This window comes from Castor canadensis, chromosome 9, assembly GCF_047511655.1.
Source record: "Castor canadensis chromosome 9, mCasCan1.hap1v2, whole genome shotgun sequence".
NCBI classification, from domain to species: Eukaryota; Metazoa; Chordata; class Mammalia; order Rodentia; family Castoridae; genus Castor; species Castor canadensis.
This window is the reverse complement of record NC_133394.1, coordinates 78,340,784-78,362,054: the sequence shown is the minus strand read 5'-3', so window position 1 is coordinate 78,362,054 and position 21,271 is coordinate 78,340,784. Positions and strand designations below refer to the sequence as shown.

The following is a 21,271-nucleotide window of genomic DNA, read 5'->3' as shown; positions in this document are numbered from 1 at the left end:
ATATATCACATACACTGCCATAGCACAGGATTATTTTAAGCAGGAGGCAAGTGAGAATCAGAGTGGAGGAAAAATTCTGTTTACTTCTTATCTGCCCAAAATAGGGCATAGATTTCCCTTTGTGAAAGTGACATAAATTCTCCCCCTTCCCTGTATTAGGAGGAGAAAAGTGACCTTCATCATCAAACAGATGGTACCAAGACGAGTCTGTATAAAGCAACCTTCTGAAAATGATCCCTACACAATCTTAGTTTCCTGTATTTTTCCCACTTTTCCCAAACTGGCTGGCCTTAGAAGCCTTTCCCTTTGTCTCCTTCTCTGTCCACAATGTATCACCCTTTGTTAAAATGGCACATAAAACCCCATATCTAACCACTTCTTTAGGTTTTTACTTCTTTTATGTGAAGTCCCAGTGCACATAAAATTTAAAACACTTATAAAATCCATATGTCTTTTCTCCTGTTATGCTGTCTTTTGTCAATTTAATTTACCAGTCCCATCTACTAAAGCAAAGAGGTACAAGGAAAGTTTTTATTCTCTCCCCCTGTGCGGGAAGAAACGTGAAAGCAGTGTTGTATTGGGGAAAAGGTCTATTTACACTCCCAAATACATAGATTTCTAAAATATGTATAATTGTTGAACTTCTAAGTGGCTATAAAGTTATGAAATGAATAATGAAAGAAAAGATAACAGTTGTCAAAAATATCAAAATAAAATGCCAATTGGTATTACAAACATAACAGCCATTCAGGTTTTTATAGCTTTAAATTTTTACTCATTAGTTCCTTTAATTTCTGAGGGTCTACCAAGGCCTACCCACAGATCTAGGTTGTATGATACAATGGTTTATATTCTAAACCAGAAGGTCAGGAGAAGACACTTCTGTTGCATCTCATTGGGTCTTATTGCTAGACAAAGTCTGAATACCTACTGCCCATCAGGCAAGGTTCTAATCACTGAAGATAAAGCAGTGAAAAGGGGAAAACAAACCTCTACTGACAACAAGAAAACCTCAGCATTCTCTTACACTCTAGCCACTTCATACAAGGTTTGCTTCCAAACAAATATAAAGCAATGTAGCTCATTACTAGATTAAATCAGATTTGATAAGCAGGTTTCATCCTTTCTAAAATCAACATAAGCAAGTAGTTCAAATGGAGTGCATAGTACAGGTTCTGAATTTATGCGTGGTTGCTTCTGAATATGCCAGTATCGGTTGTTTTTTTGTTTTTTTTTTAATTTTGGAATCATTATTTATTAACCATGTAAGTTGTGATTAAAGATTGTCACTTCTCAACGTTTTCATTTTTTATTGAACCATCTGATAAAAGGGCAGTTTACTCTATGGACTTCCCCAAGGCAAGAAGGTAAGCAGGACTCAGGAGTGCTCTCAGGTTCAGGACAACAAGACACTACTCTGTCAAAAACAACTGACACTGTGCTCTGCGTAACAAAAAGAAGTCACCTTTCTATTCCAGAGTCAGCCTGTTTCATGACACTCTTCTAGCCAGAGACAGGTCCTTCTCAATTTAGCCAAAAGTAAGCCTGGAGATCCATAATCTTCTTGGTTACAAAGATCAAAATCCTTGCTTTCTACTAAAGACTCATTGCAAAAAGGATCAAATTAAATCTTTTCCAAATCCACAAGTATAATCGGTCCCCAACATGCTCCACATTTAAAAACACTACATCATTTCAAATTTTAAGGACAAAGAAACTGACAGTGAAATGTTTAAATAGATAGGAAAAAATACTCTTCTTCCCCTAGGAATACTCTTCTGCTTTAGACTTCCTTCCCCAAAATTAGTACAATAACAACCATCAGTCACATTATCTTATTTGTGATCTAACTTGTTTTATCAAGTACAATGAAATGTGTAAGACAATATATTCAGCAAGGGGAACAATCTGCCGAATATCAAAACAAGAAAACCTTTTTCTAGAGCTTTTACTAAATATCTAATTCTACCAACATCCTCTTTACACATACACAAACACAAGAGTCATGAAACAGTCAGAGACAAAGAATTTTAAAGCTCAAAATAATCATGAAGTTCACCTAAATTGTAGGTTGGTTATTACACATAAACCAACAACTATTACATCTTAGGAAATACAATGCTTATTTGTGTACATTAACTCACTAAAGATATTGATATTTACAACTAAGAAAATCAGGTAACTTTAGAATATTTTAGTGCAAATATATTTTGTCACTCACTGAAAAAAATTTGACTTTAAAACTAAATATAATGTCTTAAGATATGAACTATTCTTGAATCTGCTATCAGTTCCAGTCCAAGAACCAATGTAACACACACAAGATGTACAAATCTATATTGGCAATTAGGCCGGCATGCAAAATAGAGAGGGTAGCTCTCCCCAGTGCCTAAGATGCTTCCCAATAAGTGAGATTCCTAGCACTAAATGTTCAATAAATTGATCTCCTAATGCTCTCCTAAAGATGGTGACATTCTTCAACCTTCTAAGAACCACCAAGGAAATTCAGTATTGCTCATTCATCTGCACTGGACTTAATCTACAGAAGTATTTTTTCCAACACCAAAACTGAACATAAAATGATCAGTGAACAATCTATAATTATTTTTAAATTCTTGGGCATACAGAACATTAATTAGTCTGAAAAAATGGTACAGGAAACTTTATTGTCTCTTTTATCCATGTTGAAGGCAATTACTTACAAAGAAAGCATGCTGAATTTTGTCTTTTTCTGGAAATGCCAAGGGAAATGTTAAGGTTTTTTTCTTAAGAAAAAATGTTTGGAGTACAAAGCAAAAAGCCAAAGCACAATGTTTAAATTACTGAACTCAAAAAATAAAATGACTTCTTAAATATCTTGGAATCTATCCCTTAAGTAAAAGGATTTACATAGTCAAGCTTCATTTGTTCACATGAGAGTCGTCCTTTTTAAAATTTTTCTTTTATATTGCAAGTGAGAAAGCCTCCCCCTTCACCAACGATCATCACTTTCAGTCACCAATTGTTTTGAAAAACTTCCACTTGACACAGAGTTACAGAACCATCTCTAAAAGAGCCAAATCAAACAGCCAACCTAGGAAAGACCCTTAGCAATTTGGATACTATCCAGGTTATTTTCTAGACGAGAGCCAACTTAGAGTAGCTGTAGAAGAAATCTGGGAAGAGTGAGAAACTTTAACAAGAATCTGAAAGTATACATTTGCATTCAGATGGAATATCCAACAGCCAATGCAATACTATTTCCTACAGAACTTATTTTCAATAATTCCACTATAGTTTTCTTTCTATTGTCTTTCTCACTTAAGTTGCTGTGCAAGTGCATACAAGTGTTATTAAAATTTAAATTACTAGATGTCTTTGTCTTATAAAAGCAAAGAAGAAAAAGATGCTCTCCCAACAATACTTCTGACATTTTATTGTTCTCAAAATTTTACCAGATGGTAATATTTTAAAAGTTGACATAGAAAGACATAAAATGTCTCATGTATCTGTTTTTTTCCAAAAAGGTAAAATCCAAGTTCTCTAAGACCAGGACTAAGACACCAGATAAGCGAGACTGAAAATTACCCAGCTATCCAAGAAACAGTCCAAGCTCACTATCAATAACCAGCACATTTAATTCCTAGCTCAGGAGCTAAGAATACCAGGATGCAATGTCCTGAATACAGTACCTGTGGAAGCACAAAGCCAGTCTTCATCCCTGCTAAAAGTCACTCCTAATTCTGGCTGACTTCAAAAAAACGTGAAAACAATTCACTCTACCTCATGGAGAAATAAAATGAAAATGAAAATAAATGGCCCAGTCTCTGGATATTGCCCTCCATTTACGGGGAAACAAGGACATAAACTGGGCAGCACACTTATGTAAATAGCAGAAGGTATGTTTTTAATTTGGTTGTGACACCATAAATATTGGCCCCCTGAACATGTGCTTTCCTGCCATGATTTCTGAACTCTTTCTCCAGGGTCTGCTTCTGTTTTGTCCACATGCCAGAACTAAGGACTACTTGCCCATAGTCTCATATGATCAGAACTGAGAAAAATCAACTCTATTTCCAAAAAATAAAAATGTGTATCCTTTGAGTGACTATTTTTTTTAAATGACTTTTTCAAGATTTTTGCCTTCCAGGAGATAAATCATAGTTGTCAATCACAAAACCCCAAAGCACAAAAAGAAAAACAAACTAAAAATGAAAACGCACATGAGTTATAGCTCATGTTAGCTAGAAAGATCAGAGGAGAAAAATAATTCAAAACAAAAATGAGTTAAAGTTATTGAAAACGGACTTTTGATAGTCATGCTCTTCTCTACAATACATTGACTGTAATAAGCCTTTATTATAAAGTCCCCAGTTTAAAAATAATTTTCCTGGAAATGATACATTTCTGTTTTCTTGTTGAGGAAATAACATTCTAAGCAGTCATCATTATAATTTTGCCTATTGGGTTCTTTGCACATTAATTTTACTCAGTCTAAGCAGAAAGACGGAGGCCCTTCTGTGTACCCCCATTTAGTTCCTCAAAACGAAGCCAGACATTAGTTGCATCTTTGAGTTGTGAAATAAGGCACATGACTCATTCAAAGACCTCAGTGATGATTTAAGATCCAGAATGCCAATGCTTCAGCAGAACAGGCTGTGTTGGCTCTAAGTGGGCTGTTTTTACTTCATCCCAAAGTCCCACCTTTCAATGGGGCACTATGCCAAAGGTTACTCAACATTTTCTTCTCTGACACTTGACAATTATGGATGATAAGTCATATTCATAATTAGACTCCACAGTAGAAGTGGTGATTTTGGCACCCCTCTAGGACCTTGGAAAAAGCAGATAACTATGTGAGGTGTTGGATAATTAATAAGCTGGTTCATGGCAATGATTTCACAATGTCTACATATATCAAAAAACACACTGCATTTGGTAGTTACATTCACTTTTTGTTTATCAAATATACTCAATAAAGCTGGGGAAAATACTATGGGATGATGAAATAATTATATGAAAAATATAAAAGAAATATTTAAAAATAATAAAGACAATTCTGATTATTCAATAAATATGGAGCAGTCTGTTAAAAGACTTGACAAAAGAGGAAAAGACAGTATATAGCATTAGCAACTAATACAAAGGGCAGTATATGTTACCCGTCCACCTCAATCCTTCTGTGCCACCCTGGCGTCTTATGAGATCCTTCTACATATGTTTCAAAGTACGTCAGACAGAGTCTTCATAATTTAACTAGTAATTTTTTCAATTCTATTTCACACCAAAAAGAAGTGATTTTTTTTTTAATAGACTGCATACTGTCTCACAAGTTAATGCCTTCTGCTTAGAACTCTCCCTCTCTTTTCTTTTTCTGGTGAATTCTTTATCCTTCAAGATACAACTTAGACAATGATTTTATGAGTAGCCTTTCCTGTCCTAGAAGTAGAACTGCCTTGGGTTCCTCTAGCATTCCAAACATATCTCTAGGCTGTCAAAAACCACGCTGATTAGGACATGAAGTGCACAAAAAAAACACATTCTGCTGACCTGTTTTCAGAGCATGACAAGGTCATCAGAACAATGGGCACTCGATGTATATGGGACTGAACTGACTTACTGGTTGCAGGAGCTGCAATGGTACAGAGTCAAGAAAGTGGTGAGCAGAGGTCAGCTTTGTGGCATCTTTCAAAGAAAGACTGAAGTGAGATCACAGTGGATGCTGGGAACAACAAAGCAGATTTTGTGACTGCAGGTCTGGTCCTTATTCTGGCAACATAAGCATCATCTGGTAGCTTGTTGAATATAAATTCTCAGGCCCTGTCCCACACCTCCTAAATCAGAATCCCAATTTTAGCACAATCCTCAGGTGATACGTGTGTGCTTTCCAACTGGAGGATCAACCTTCCAAGCTTGACAGAAAGAAACACAATTTTGACTGTGGGAAGATTATGTGTCAGTAACCTCCTAAAAATGATCAACAGGTAAGAGGATATGGGAAAAGTCTGATCAGAGAAGGACACTTTTTGCCACAGTGTGGGCCGTAGTTAACCAGTATTTGACTTGCTATAATGACAGCAAGACTGCAGAATTTACAACTAAATATAACTATCACCTAAAAGCAGAAATTTAGTAACTGAGAATAATTCTAGATGTGTTTAATCTACTGTGTCACACATTTAAATTGTGGTGAAGGAATGAATACAGAACAAAATCTGTTCATTTTAATTTATACTCTCAGACTTAGGAAGCTGAGATAAGCCAGACTGTGAGAATCAGAAAGTGGGGATGGGACTAGGGTTCAAGTGGTAGAGCACTTGCCTAACCCAGTAGAGAGAGAGAGACAAAAAAAAGAGAGAGAGACAGAGACAGAGAGATAAGAGACAGAGAGAGACAATCAGAAAGTATCATTAACATATGTGTACTTGGATAGCATGATGGAACTGAGATGCCTACAAAAACAGGTACCAGGATATCAAAATGACAGTAAAACAGATGTGTTCTACATGCATATTTTTGAGGGAAATGACCAGACACTGTTCTATGAATGCTGAATCCCTTAAACACAGCAACATTACCATCTCTCTCTTCTTCCAGGCTCCAGTCAGAAGCAAGCCTAGATAGGGAATGAAGAGATCCAAGGCTGTCACGTTTACCGTTTTAATTACCCCAAAAGGATTGGGCATTCCTGACTATGAACTATAAGGATATTTACATTGGAAATGTCTCTATAATTCTGTATCACTTAAAAGTGAGCTAAAAAAAGCCACAGTCTGGAGGAATATTCTTCCCGAAGTAGGAGAAGATTTCCCCTAACCACTAAAAATTAAGATAAACAAGAAAATGAACTCGTGTTTGATCAAGGCCAGTTCCATGTACATGTTGCCAGTGATTAAATAAACATGATGTAGGCTTCCCCATGAAATAAGCATGCACAAACCAAATGTACCCAGAAAATAGCCTTTGGAGAGTGTGGACCATGCAGCCTAAGGTCTGTTCTCTAGAGCAAACGACTGCTTCAACTTGGACCCCCCGCCAACTTTCTATATGGCTTTAACAGCTGCTAAAACAAGAAACCTCTGTATTGCACGCAACAGACACAAGAACTTTCACAGCAGGGGCTCAGGCTACTTTAAGATCATTTCCTCCATCTTTCATGGTTTCTGCGGGCACACTTGGACAGGCATCTGAACCAGAAAGATAAAGTAAAAGTCATTCAGTGATCATTTAGTTTGAACTTCCATGGTGCTTTCAATAATCTTTGAAGCTTTTTGTAAGTTTAAAGTCCTTGCTAATTTAGATTGGGTGCATCGTTAATAATGTACATCTTCCCATTTCTTATGGCTACTGTTTACTGCCACATCTGATTGCAACTTGTGCTACTGCATTGATGAATCTTCTTCGCCTACCACCCCACTCTCCTCTATCTCTACATTCCAAACTAATCCCCTATTTTGTCATCTTTCCTCTCACATTAGTACACCTCTACTGTAGTTTTTAGTCAGGAATAAATATTATTATAGGATGTATCTAACTGCACTGGTGGGGAACCCCTGTGAAACTTGCTCCACATTCCCTCTTACTCCCTCATGCTGTAAAACCGATCTCAAGGCTGCTGCCTCCAACACTTAATTCCCACTTCTCTACTAGGCGTTCTCAGTTCTTGGAGCAATAATTTGATACACTGTTTTACCTTCTGCATGCATTTCACCTGTGATCCAACAGCAACTGCACAAGAAGAACTTTCTTCAGCCAGAAGTTTTGCCTCTTGCTACATATTTAACCTGTTCCTCAACTCTGGCTCTCACCTAACTCCCCAAAAACAATCCAGCAAAGAAACATAACATCTTATTCCCTTTGCTTCCCTCCATCCTGGGGCCACTCTACTACCCTTTTTCCTCCTAAAAAAGTGATGTCTCACTATTACAGTCTACTCTCTAGCCATCCTTCTACACCCCTCACTGCACGGAAGTTTTGCTTTGCCTCTATTGACATTGAAAACATCATAGGCTATTGGCATATCCTCACACCGTCCAATTTCTGTTGTGCTTTACACTGTGTGCCAATTTCCGTTCCTTTTCTCTTGCTACTTCGTGGCATTCTTCACCATCTGCCCTAAGGCTGACTTTTTTCTTTCACTGCTTCTTTTCCATGAGGATTCTTCATATAGGATTTCCTTTTCTGTCTAATTTCATTCTTCACTTTTCAGCAACATTCATTCTGTCTCCATCTGCTACACTCCATCAGGTGTCAGATCCAATTCATAATTTGGCTGCCCGAACAGCTGGGATGAAATTGCTGAGAACACTCTTCACTCTGCCATTTTCATAAGTAGTGCCTTAGTGGTCTTCCTTCCGTGCCTGGTTTCCAGTGATCCTCCTCCCACTGAATCTATTTCTGAGATTACCCTCAAAACAAACTGCACTTTGGATGGCATGACCTCCTTCTCTGCCTATTTACTCAACAAGTTTCCATCTCCTAAAATCTCCTCCTACCCCTGATTCTACCGGTTCATAGCTGTGCAACTTCCTGAGTCCCTTCAAAATAAGCCCCTGCCAACACCTTTCTTCTACCTCTTCTAATGGCTGAGTTTAAGTAACCTTAACTTTCTCTGAAAGCCACTGAAACCATATCACGTTTTACCCAATAGTATAGCTAGCTGTGTATATTACCTCCTCCTTTGAGTATATGCTATTTGAAGGTATAAACAAGTCTTCTGTAGTTTGGATTTACAGGTGTCCCCCAAAGGTCCATGTGTTAAAGTCTTGGTCCCCAGTATGCTGCTGTTAGAAGGTGGTATAACCTTGAAGAGGTAGAGCTTAGTGGGAGGTCCTTAGGCCACTGGGGATGTGCCCTTGAAGGACATATGGGACCTCAGCCCCTTCCTCTTCCTCTCTTTTTTTGCTTCCTGGCCATCCACTTCCATGAATACCAACCTCCACCAAATGCTAAAAGCAATGGGTCTGCCTGATTGTTGACTGAAACCTCTAACACCATGTGCCTAAATAAACCTTTCTTTTTATAAATTTAATATATCAGTTATTTACCTAGTGACAGAAAGCTGACTGATACAAAGTCTAATTTTAATTTATGTCTTCTACAATGCTTCACAGTTCGGAGTAGGAACGAGTGACCCTCTGTGGTATACAGCTCAGTTCCATCAGTTTTTATTTAGATAGTGTACAACCAGAGAAGGGAGTTGTATAGACAGCTATGTCACAAAGGAATGAATTTTGTTTTTAAGATCCCTTAGAATCCAACTTAAGGGACGACTTGGGGTTTTTTTTCAGACTTCAGGTCATCTAGCTCTAAGTTATTCATTTAATAAAAAGGGGAAACAGCAAGTCACACATTACACAGAAACTATAATACCCCCATTGTCTGTTGTTTTTGAAACCTGTGGAACCAGAGCAGTTATTTCTCTGCCAACCCCAGCAGCAACACTTAAAAGTTGCCAATATGGTATGATGCCATCAGTTTTTAAGACTCAGAATGGCTCATTGATTACACTAAAGCTTTCTTACACAATCACTTCCTCTAAGACCTAAGGAGTGATCCAGAATTGAGAGAAGCCACAAAACAAAGGAATGTGATGGTATCAACATGGGAATTATTTAGCATACTTTGCTCACTTCAACTTCCAAATGTACTTCTGGACGACACTGCCACCAGTTGTCACCACCAGCGTACAGCATGGTAGGCTTTGCAGTCCCACTCACCCAGCTCCACTTACGGGGTCAATCTGGCACAATCATCATGACCAAGTTCAGAGAATGTAAATTAATCTCCTAATACAATAAAGACGTTCTACCCAAAGCAAGACAATCTGGGACAAGACTTATTATCTCTTCTCCAGTAAGACAAATGAATGTCACCCGAGGTTGGTTACAATAGCGGTTTTATTACAAGACCGACCAAGTCACAATGACTGTAAATCATAACTGCTGTTGGATTTCTACTTTACATAGTTGTAGTTATGAGTCTACTCTTGTAAGCCAGAACAATTATTTTACAATTAGTTTAGACATGTTTGAACCCAGAAGGAAAATTTCAATTTCAATCATCTTATTTTCCTTGAACAGAGCCCAATGCTACCAAAAAGCAGATCAACTTAACTTTTTACACATGGACTTCTATTTTCCAAAGTTGAACAGATTTATAAATGTACAGGGCCAAAATTTTAGCTATGTTTTCAATCTGCACTAAAATATGGCAACAGTAAGTTTCATGCACAATACAAAAACAAATACACAGGACAAACAAGCTCACAAACGCATCCTCAAGGTAAGATGTGATATAGTCACCATCCTATAAAACATCACACACACACACACACACACACACACACACACACCCTGAGTTTGGATTGCAAATCTATCACTTAAACATCTAGTAAATGACCCAATTTGTTTACATGGCCCTGTAGCTTTTTATGGCCTTTCCATAAAGAAGTTATTACATCCATTCCCTTTATTTTGTTTAAGAGTGTTTGAATGAGCCCCAGAACCACAAGCTAGTTAAACAAGCCTTCCTTAGAAGGACGTAGTCTCATATAATTCACCACTACCGGGGAAATTTTCAGAACAATGTTTGTAGTTTGGAAACACCACACATTTCCACACACCAGAAGTATTTCCTGTGCTTTATGCAGTTTTAAATGTTCAGCAGATATAGTAAATAAGTTCTATTTTTCCATTTTTCCAAGTAAAAAAGTAGCATTTGCACTTCTTTCAGAAGATTTGCACCTCTGAGTGTTTTGCTATGGTAGGTTAACCATTCAGAAAGGAAGGCAAAGGAAGATTGTAAGGGAAATGCAATATCCAGACACCTTAATTGATTTCCTAGGATGTAAATGTTGGTTCTAAAAGGAAACCATTTTAAAGCAGTTAGTTTAATGGGGTGCCCAACTGATGCCTATTAAAAGTTATCGGTACAGATTAAAAATAAATTTTCCACCAGGAAGAAAAACATTTTTTTAAGGAAGCAGAGAGATGATTTAATTCCTAATTTTGCATTCTCAGTCATGCCTTTAAACCTCAAGTCTGCTAAAATTCTCATGAAAACCACTTTTTAAAAGGTTTATATTTATCAATTAGGTTTCTAGACTTAGCATCTCTCAGTGTCCTGGCCAGATTTTCACCTGGAAAGCCCTGCTATTTTTAGATTTCTGCTTCTTCTAGAAATAAGTATCATACCTTTTACCAAAGTGACCTACACAAAGAAAAGATACAGTTGAACCAATTACATCTACGTCTAACACAACTGAAACTATGAAAATGCTAGTGTTTTATGCAGCCTAGTCTCTGCTGTGGGAAAGGTGATTTATTTTCATGAAGAGTTCCAGAAATAGTGCAATTTTGTTTATAAGCAAAAGTGAATTCAGTGACAATATACAGTTATGTAGACATTACTGCTTATCAAACAGGAAGAATCCTCTTTAACTACCTATATTAGCCACAAGAGCAACACACTCCAGAGAAGGAACCTTGCCTCCATGACAGCTCACCTCTGGCAACAGATGTGCAGATCTGTGCTTTTCAAACCAACATTATCCCAACTTCTTTCTTATTTCTACAGTGTTCACATATCCACAAATCACTATAAGGTATCCAAGTCAATTGATTTTTTTGGTACTGAGGATCAAACCCAAGGCCTTACACAAACTAAGCAAATGCTCCACCATTAAGCTACACTCTCAGCCCCCTGGTGAATTTTTATCTGACCTCCAAATGGGTCATATGATGGCACGTCACATTCTACTAAGGGTTACTGTGGATTTATAGTATTTTTTCCTATGTTCTTAAAACAATCTGCACCCTACCTGCCATCATGTCTTGGTTTAAAATATGTAAAACAAAAATAAACATTCAGATTTGCTCTTTCCCAAACCCGGTAAGAAATTTACAGTACGAGAAGTGAATATTTATTCCATCCTAGTTGTTCACATCTTACTCCATTTTAAGCAAATATTCCTTTTGACTACACTGATTTTAAACATTGCCTGTTGCCACAGAAAAATAAATTATAATGCCTTAGTGATTCCCAATGTGTATTTCTAATCACCCCAGACAATGACAAGCTGTGATTTATTCCTCTGTGGAAAAAAAAAAAGATAAATAATATGACTGTTTAAAAGACAGATGTCTTTATAAATAGCAGTAGAAAGAACTGCCAGAAACAACATGAGATAAGCACCACCTAAGTCTAACTTATGTTGTTGATGGTTTCTCATCTTTGTAGTGACTCCAAGGACAGGTGCAGTGGCCAAACTGGGCATATAAGGCACAGAGGCCTATCTCTCTCACACACAAATACTGAAATGCATAAAACAGAATCCACCCAAAACAAGGATTTCCTAGAACACAAAAGCAGCATAGCTTCAAAAAATGGAGTGGTACCAAGACAGCACACTCACCAAGAGAATTCAATCATGTCTAATCCTTAAGTACCACGGGTATTGCTCACATTGTACGTGTACAGGGGTCAGAATGAACCTCACCAGAGAAATGATTCAGGAATTAATAGTCTACTAAACTTGAAATCTTTCCCTTGTCTTTGTTTGCCGTGTAATAGCTTCATTACACTAGTTCAGTGTGCTGAAGCCGCCTTCCTTTTATATTAGCTTCCTGCTCCCTCACCCAACCTCCTTACCTCCTTCTGCATGCTATCCATTCTGCGAATGAAGTGTGAAAATAGCTCTTTGTTTACATAAAGAAGGCAACATGGAGCAGCATGGCCACAGGCTGAGCCTAGTGCTAGAACCCAGGCTGTGCAGCCTGCTCTTCTGGCCAGTTCAGAACTTCCAAACATGACTAAAAGAAAACTCCAGCAATGAGTAGTTACACAAACCAAAGCAAAACTCTGTATCTGCATGCCTGCTTAGAAAATAACAAAACAATGAGATCTGATTGAATCTTGAACATGAAGACCATTTTTTCTTTTGTTTAGTTAACTTCCACTGCTGCAGGAAGCATACATTGCAAACAACAGTAGGGTGTTTAAATATATCTGCCCAGGACTTCTTTCCACACTTTCCCTGTGTCTTGTCTTACTCTACACGCTTCATGTCTGTCATCCATGATACAGTTTTTCATGCCTCTGTCCTTTCGTTCAGCCTGTTTCCTCTGCCTAAGTTATTTTCTTCTTTTTCTCTCAAAAACTCATTTCAAAACATGCCACTGTCTCTCTTCAGAAACTTTTCTCCTTGAACTCCCTGTCCAGGTAAAAATCAACCATTTTGGTAATCAAGAGAGGATTGATTAAAACGGAGCACACTGTTCCCTAGCACTTTGAGCATAAAACTAATAGATTATTGGGTTAAGGATTGATCTGCCTATCATTCTTGTTTGATTTCTCAAAGGCAGGCACTGTCCCAGCACTCAGGAAGCCAAGGCAGGAGGATCTGAGTTCAAGACCATCTTGGGCTATACAGCAAGTTTAAGGTCAACTTAGGCAACAAAGTGTGACTTTGTGTCCAAAAAAAGAAGGGTCAGAGGCAGGAACTGCCCTTTGTGTACCCAGCACACAGGGCAGAGCTTGGGAGTGAGCACAGGCTCATAAATATTGGCAGAATGAAAACAATGTCCTAATAAAACATTAGACCATCTAACTTACAAAGAAAGAGGCACGTGACTCTAACTTGGAGTCTGACCTAGGTGAAAACACTGACCAGCTGTGGGAACTCAGCTCGTTTTTCTAAATACCTCATAGGGATGTATGCAGATAAACAGCATACTATCTGCAAGCAATGAGCAAAAAAACCCGTGGCCCCTAACAGGTACTCCTGGGGAGTCGTGAAGCTTTGCAAACCTATAACACAGTGGTGTTAGACCCATGTACCTGTCCCCAAAGGATTCATCCAAATATGGCCCCTCTTGTGATCTTCCTGGTGGCTCTTGTAGGTTTATCAAAGCACTGTGTACACAATAGCAAAGTATATCCTTGTATTAATGTGCTTTCTGCAGTTTGGAATGTTGGCTTCCTTCAAGTGCTCCCATACACATTTCACCTGCTTGAGAAATGACTCAATTACCATTTGAAATGGATAGAGCCTAGAGCAAATCATCATAATTTGAAAATAGAAGAAATTACACAGAACACCAAGAAAGCAAAATTAGTGAAAATTAGCAAAATTAGTTTGAGTTAGAAATGTGGACAAATGTCGGAGGAGGAGGCTATGTAGCACCAGGTGACAAGAAATAACTGTTTGAAGGAGGCACGTGAAGTGTAATGCCAAGTCTGATGACAGTTAAAATTAGCAGAACTAAATTTGTAAAGTATTCTCATGAAGGAAAAGGAAAAATGAGTCAATGCTATCAAAAGTAGCATTCTTAACAACTTGGCTTTAATGACAAACGTAACTATTAAAGCTCCTCTTTATAACTTTTAGCTCCTTTTGCTTTCAGATTTAAGAACTTCACAAATAAAAGTTAAACATAGTACCATTTTAGGCATGCCATTGAAATCCACTACTGTGAATTTATTTTCTGATGTTCTTGACATTGAGAAGTGGACTTCTAAGTGGAATATTCCATATAATATAACATATATAACATTTAAGATCACTCATTAAATCCACTTCAAAAAAAGCACACTGTGTTTTCTAGAGTTCACTAAATATGATTACTTACTAATTTCTCTGGTACTTTTACTAACATTTTATAAACATCTGGCTACATAAAATGTGAAGTTATTTTGGAAACAAAAACATGAAACTTCCTGTAGAACCAAGCAGGCCAATGTCAACCATGCTCTTCAGCACCATCAACTAAGAAACCAAAATATTAAATTAAAATCATTCATCTATGGACCTGGTATATCTACTTAACATAGGGTTCTTATATGCAATGGCAACAACCTGACAAGCACCATTTCTAGCCATTTGCCAAATCCTCAAATATCTATACCAACAGAAGTACTATATGCTAGCAAAATAAGATGTCCTATATAACTAATATGATTATTATAAGATTGTTTTCATTACTGTTCTGATAAGTAATGTTTTAAGGGCAATGGTCCGTATCTCGCCTCACACTTGCAAAAGCACACAACCTTTCTTACATGATAAAGAAATGCTGTTATTAAAGATGTCTTCTGACACTATAATTCTATTTTGCCTAACTGGTTCTAACATAAGCATCTATTATTCCAACTACTTACTGCTGATTTCTAGCCTTTCATGGTACAAATCATGCAAGAGCCACAAGCAGAAAGTGAAAAGTACCTTTTGCTTTTCATTTTGCAGGCTTGTTACTCCCTCACCATTCTCAGAGTCTTTGGTCCACATCAAATCCCCATCCTCAGACAACACAAGAGCAAGCACAGTAATGGCACTTTTAAGAGCACTCAACACCAGGTCTGGGAAACCTACTCACTCACTTGTTCCTGATTACTTGGTGACATGGTATTTTTCCCAAGATTATAAAGTAGTACTCTGGCACATCCCATCACTTACAAGTTGATCTTCCTATGAAAAAGGCCAAGCAGTGTGGAAATCCGAAGACCAAAAACAGAACTTTGAAGTGAACTCCCTGTTGTAGACAGGACAGTCTTTCTCTAAGTCACCGCACATACAGAACCATTCAACAGCTAATTCCTGTGCACACACCATTGCTGTACCGTGTTCCAGGTGCTGTAGCTCCTCCAGAGAGCAAGTCAGACAAGGCCCACGCTGTTAGAATTCATAGTGGGAGTAGGGAAGGCTATGTAGACAATAAAAGAATGAATTAAGGAACAACAAGAATAGTATCAAAGTACGGTAAACACTATATAGTTAATTAACCTTGAAGAGACAGCAAGGGGTGACTAACTGACTAATTGGTTAGAAAAAAGATCTGTCTGGGAAAGTGATCCATTCAGTGTAGATGACAGGAAAGTTCAACCAAGCATACTCTCTCCATCTTTTCCCAGGTCCTGACCCTTGGGAAGCTAAAGCCAAAGGAGCTGCAGGACAAAGGCCAGGAAGAAGCCATGCATACCCCTTCCTCATTATAGGTCCCTCAAGTCGTGGGCATAGGACCTGTTTAAGAAATGAGCTACATGAGGTAATATAGAGCTATTCTGCCTATGTGTAATATTTTCAAATAAAATAATCAGAAACAATAAAATTAGAGTAAGCCAATGAAAGGACTTTGATCATGACCATGTTGACTACCACAAAGCAAAACCTATGGGAAAATTTTAGTAGACTTGAGGGTTTTCTGGTTTTTGTGAGTTTATTTTGTTTTATAGTGTAGATGAATGTCTCCATTCATTCTTATTTAATGCATCACATTGTTTGAATTTTGTTTGTATTAAAGACATGAAAGTCTGGAGGTAAAACTAAGAATCTTAGCACTACAAAGGTTGAGAAGCATAAAGAAGAGGGAACATAAAGAAGATATGTAAGAGGTAAGTACATCCTGAAGGATGAAATGAGAAGAGACAAAGGTATGATTTGGGTGACCGAGACAAAGCTCTGCAAAATGGCACCACAGACAAAGTTTAGAGTCTGATCCCGATGTTCACTGACATACGAATTAATAATTATAGAGCAGTCCCTGAACCTTCCTACAGATTGCTCATACTTCCTGAACATCTTTTAAATAGAAAGTATTTCAGATTAAATGTAGAAAATTACAGATGGTAGGGGAAAAAACAGTTAACATATAATAAAATGGGGTTTTTTCTTAACACCTACTGTGAAAGACAAAATTCATCATTACATAATGGTAACTTTATTTATTTAACTTCCTCAGTTCTCTGAAACAGGGCAGAAAACCAGGAAGAAGGTTTTTTTTTAAGAAAAAAAAAAGGCTCTAAATAACAAAAAAATTGCAAAGGTCATGCACTGAAACTTATAGAGTGACTTGTAGGAAAGTCCCCTGTAGCCCTTAATCAGAGCTACTTACTGTTGGACACTGTTCTAAAAATGTGATTACCTATTTGCTAATTAAAGAGCTTTGAAGCTGCCACCTACAGAGAACTGAGCATTGGGTACACTTTTGTTAGGCACAGGCACATGGCAGCTGTAGGAAGAGAAAACTGGCACTAACAAGAGGGGTAAAAAAATCCAAATACAAGATAATGCCAAAAAAAGGCATTGCTGGTGGACCTTGCTCCCAAAGTAAATTGCCCAACACGCCACAAAAACCCTTAAAAAGAACATAAAATAATTGACACTCATAAGCGAACCCTAACTAATAAAGTCATATTCTAAACCAAAACTTAAACTTTTAAGAAAATGAGGAATGCAAGAAGCACATTTCAGATTAGGGTAGATTCATATCACTCACCAATGATGGAAGGTAGACGATGCATTTTTAGTGACTGTCCTCTGTGTAGGCTGCACACATTGGACACAATAAGCTAAGTTTTGTTTTATTTGTTTGCTTATTTCTGAATATATATGATTTCTTCTGCTGTAACTGAGAAGCGACATCCCGGAACCTACCCTTCTCATGATAGACATTCTCATCTAAAATCAATGCCCATTATTTTTTCCCATATTCATGTGAAGTTTACAGGCCAGAATCCTCCAAGAACCTCAGTGTTATCTTTATCCCTTTCCTTAAGTTAAATCTGCTTATATATGTGACACTTCAGAGTTTAAAGTAACATAAAGAATAAGGAGCAAGGGCTGGGATTGGACTTAGTGGTAGAGTGCTTATCTAGCTTGCATGAGGCCATGGGTTCAATTCCCACCACTAAAAACCAAAAACAAACAAAAAAAAATCAAGAAAAAAAAGGCAACTTAATTATTGGAGGACAAAGCTATTTTTTACAGTAAACTGAAATCCTACATTAAATCAAAAACCTAGTAGCTAACAACAGGGTAAATGAAATTTATCCCTAATTCTGGATCCTGCCCATGTGTTCCAGTCTCTCTCTCTCTCTCTCTCTCTCTCTCTCTCTATATATATATATATATATATATATATAGCAAAGCTATAGCACTGAATTTCCATTGATGACATCAAATTAACATATGATTAATACTTGAGATTTAAATAACTGCCATTTGAGAGTGTGGCTACTCAGGAAAAGGGATGGTGTGGGGTCCTTGAAAGCAAACATGAGGTCTTATAATCACAAAAGACCAATCTGCACATCTCCTGTTGTCAGTTAGAAGACCTTTCACAAAATGATGCAACCCAAAAACTGGGCCTGTAGCATTTTTGTGAGGTATCCTCGGGAATATCAGAAGATAATTAGATAGAGAGAAACCTAAGAATCAAAAATAAATCATAGCCCAGTGAAGGTGAAAAATACCCAAATAAGGGAATAGAAAATTTTAAAGTTGAAGGAGAGGAAGAAGAAGTTGTTGAATCTGGTCACATTCCAGAGGGATCTTCTTTATACCCACCTGTTATCCTCAAAGGTTGGAACCTTGATTGAGCATAAAACTCAACCTGAGCATGTGCAGAAAAATAGCTCTATATTGCCCCCTAGTGGTAGCCAGTCCCACTTCTCCTTAGGCTAAAAACTACAAGGTGAATAGTTCCTCTACTTCCAGTACCTCCTTCTGCCAACTCTCCAAGAGCTAAACATAGGCAATCATCTGCCCACAGATGAGAAACAACCAGGCTATCTTGAGCATCATGCATCTTAGGAATGGAAATGACCCAGCCTCAGATGGCAACAGAGTACTCCTGGCCTGGCTTCATGAACTCACCTCTTCTGAAGGTATGAACCTACTCAGTAAGGTGGCCAATGATTGCAAGTCTGAAAGCTCTGGCGCCAGATGCAAGTTAATGAGAAAGAACTACTATAAGTACAAGAGAAGACACAGGTGGCAAGGGAGTCTGGGAGATGCGAAGACACTGCAGGAGCTGATACAGGACCAGAACAACAAAAAACAGAAGCACAGAAGCCAGGGAGACCATGCGCTGTTGTCATTACGGAGAACACAGTGTCATGAAAAGCAATAGTTTAAAGTGGACATTTTTTTTTGCATGAGAAAGAACAAAGGTTGGTCTGATCTGTTTCCTGCCTGGGTACAGCTGGTGCTATGGCTCTTTGATCACTTTCCCAGCCCTCTGAGGTCCTGTGACTGCAGATGGAACCCTAGGCTGCCCTTTGGTCAGCAGCTCAAGGAGCCTGCAGGTGCCATCACATTAGTAAGTGACAAGGAGCAAACACAACAATACTGGCTGAAAATGTGACACTAGGTCTTGTGATACAAGGAACAGATGCAAATAATGTCTACCAAAGCTCCAGAAATTCTCATTTTGTCTAGTTTTGTACTCTAGAACTTCCTGTGCTTTCTTAAAGATGAACACTTCACAGAATTCAAATCCATACTTGATGCTTTGAAGCACCCCCATATGTAAAGAAAAAAGTCTCAGTGACTTAAAACTAGAGTTTACTTCATTCTGATTTTGCAGGTATGCTGCTTGTGTTCGCCTCACCTGGTAGGTGCGGCCATAGCATCCTTGCATTGTCAACAGCTGACATACAAAGCAGAAAAACGTGGATCATTTCTTTTCAAAGAACAGTAAGAACCGCCACTTGTAAACAGGGTGTTTAATATTCCAATTTTAGGCAGCCTACATTAACATTGTGGTTTCATGTGCAGTATAAAATTTCTATTTACAAAGGCGTCTCAAGAATGACTTCATAATGGTAGATCAAGAGAAAAAGAGTTTAGAAATCGAATGATGTAAATCATTTGGGGTTCAGAGGCTAAGCAAATTACACACCCCGAAGCCTCCCTGGTTTTATGAAAGGAGCCTTTCTCCAGCTCTGTGCAATCCCAGCCCAAGGGAACTTGCATTGGAGAGTTTTCTAAACATTTCAGGTACACTTGAAAGCTGAAAGTAATTCTCATTTCCTATGCAGGGTTAAGTCGTTTCCAGCACACAGAAAATAGCAGTCATTCAGTAACACATACAAAAAACACAACACCAGAAAGGTAAGAACTTCAGAGTACAAAGGCACACGTTTAAAAGGTGGGGGGGGGGGGCTAAGAGAAATAAACGCGCTCTTTGATTCTCCTAAAACACGTCCACGCAGCCTCTTCACTTTATATCTCACATCTACTTATTAACTGATGCTGTTCCGTCTAGAGTGTTTCAATTAACGCGCTGCTAATGTTTCCTGAAATCCCCAAAACGATCTGAGTGAAGTCCAACATGCCAAGACTCATTCATTTCAGATTCCTTTTTCCAGCAGTTCTTGAACTTCTAGCTCTGGAAAAGCGCGACAGTACAACGTGCTTTGATCTGACGTTCACAATCGCTCCCAGAATTGTCCTCTCCTTCCTTAGATTGCAGCGCGCTCAGGCTGCCGGGTTAGAGTTGGGGGCAGCTGGCGATTGCAAACTACAGGCAGCCTCCAGAAGTCCACGCGGACGCACGGGGCGCGCATTTGGACGCGCAGAGACCCGGAGATGCTCCGCAGCTGGTGGGCATCGCCACCACCACCCCAAGGGGAACGCAAGGCGAGCCTCGAGCAGGGCGCGGGGAGGGTGGGGGACACTCACCGTTCTGCTCCTTGTCGCTGGAGAACTGCAACTTACTGCTCAGGTTGGACTCCGCCTGAGTGCCGTGTCTCTGGCCGGCCAGGGCAGATGTCAGCAGGAGAAGGCCGAGGAGGAGCATTTGGCTGACTGTGGCGAGAGCTCCCTCGCGGCGGGCACTGGGGAAGCGGCGACTCCGAGTCTCTCACCACCGCCCGGGGTGGAAGCGCCGAGCGGGCTCTGGCAGCGGAGAGTCGCAAGGTAGTTTCCACATAATCCCATCCAAAACTTTTTCCTAGAGCCCTCTTCTGTGTCTCCAGTTTTTGAAAAGGATCAAAGCAAAACCTGGACCTGAACCAGTTTCCCAAGGTTTAAACAAATCCTGAGCTGTGCCGAAGTGGTGGGGGTGGGGGAGGAAAGAGGGGGGTGGGGACGCGGGGGAGCCGGGGGAGCGGCGAGAAGTCACCAGCCACTTGCACCGAGCACCTGTCAGTTTGGGGGCCCGAGGCGAGGCGAGGACTCAGGGGTCTCGCGGAGCCCGTCTGGAAGTCCGGTCGGCGGCCAGCGCTCTCGGATCAATAACAAAGCTGCCAATCGATGCGGCTCTCCGAGCGCCCTCTCCCCGCCCCACCCCCACCCCCACCCCCGAGGGGGAGGGGGAGAAACCCGGCGAGGGCGCCGCGCGGGTCCCCGGGGCGGCGGCGGGAGCGGGACCGGGGCTCCGGGCCCAGGGAGGCCGCGGGGCCGGCTCGCCAGTCCTGCCTGCGCGGGCGCGGCGCGGGTCCCGTCCACCGCCGCTCGGATCCCGGCACCTGGCTGCAGTTTTCCGCAACCAAAGTTCAGCCTGTGCGGGCA

General features: G+C 39.5%; 1 protein-coding gene across 3 annotated transcripts in view; it reads right to left on the bottom strand.

The window, feature by feature from the left end:
- The window catches only part of Pdgfc (platelet derived growth factor C), a 186,056-nt gene extending 165,000 nt beyond the window's left edge, over positions 1 to 21,056 (bottom strand). Inside the window, exon 1 of one of the 3 annotated variants that reach the window (XM_074041760.1) lies at positions 20,441 to 21,056. In XM_074041760.1, coding sequence (XP_073897861.1) covers positions 20,441 to 20,558 — 118 coding nt within the window. In that variant the 5' untranslated portion in view covers positions 20,559 to 21,056. The remainder of the gene's footprint in view (positions 1 to 20,440) is intronic. The other 2 variants (XM_020187124.2, XM_074041761.1) reach the window with 2 other exon arrangements.
- Positions 21,057 to 21,271: the final 215 nt, after the last annotated feature.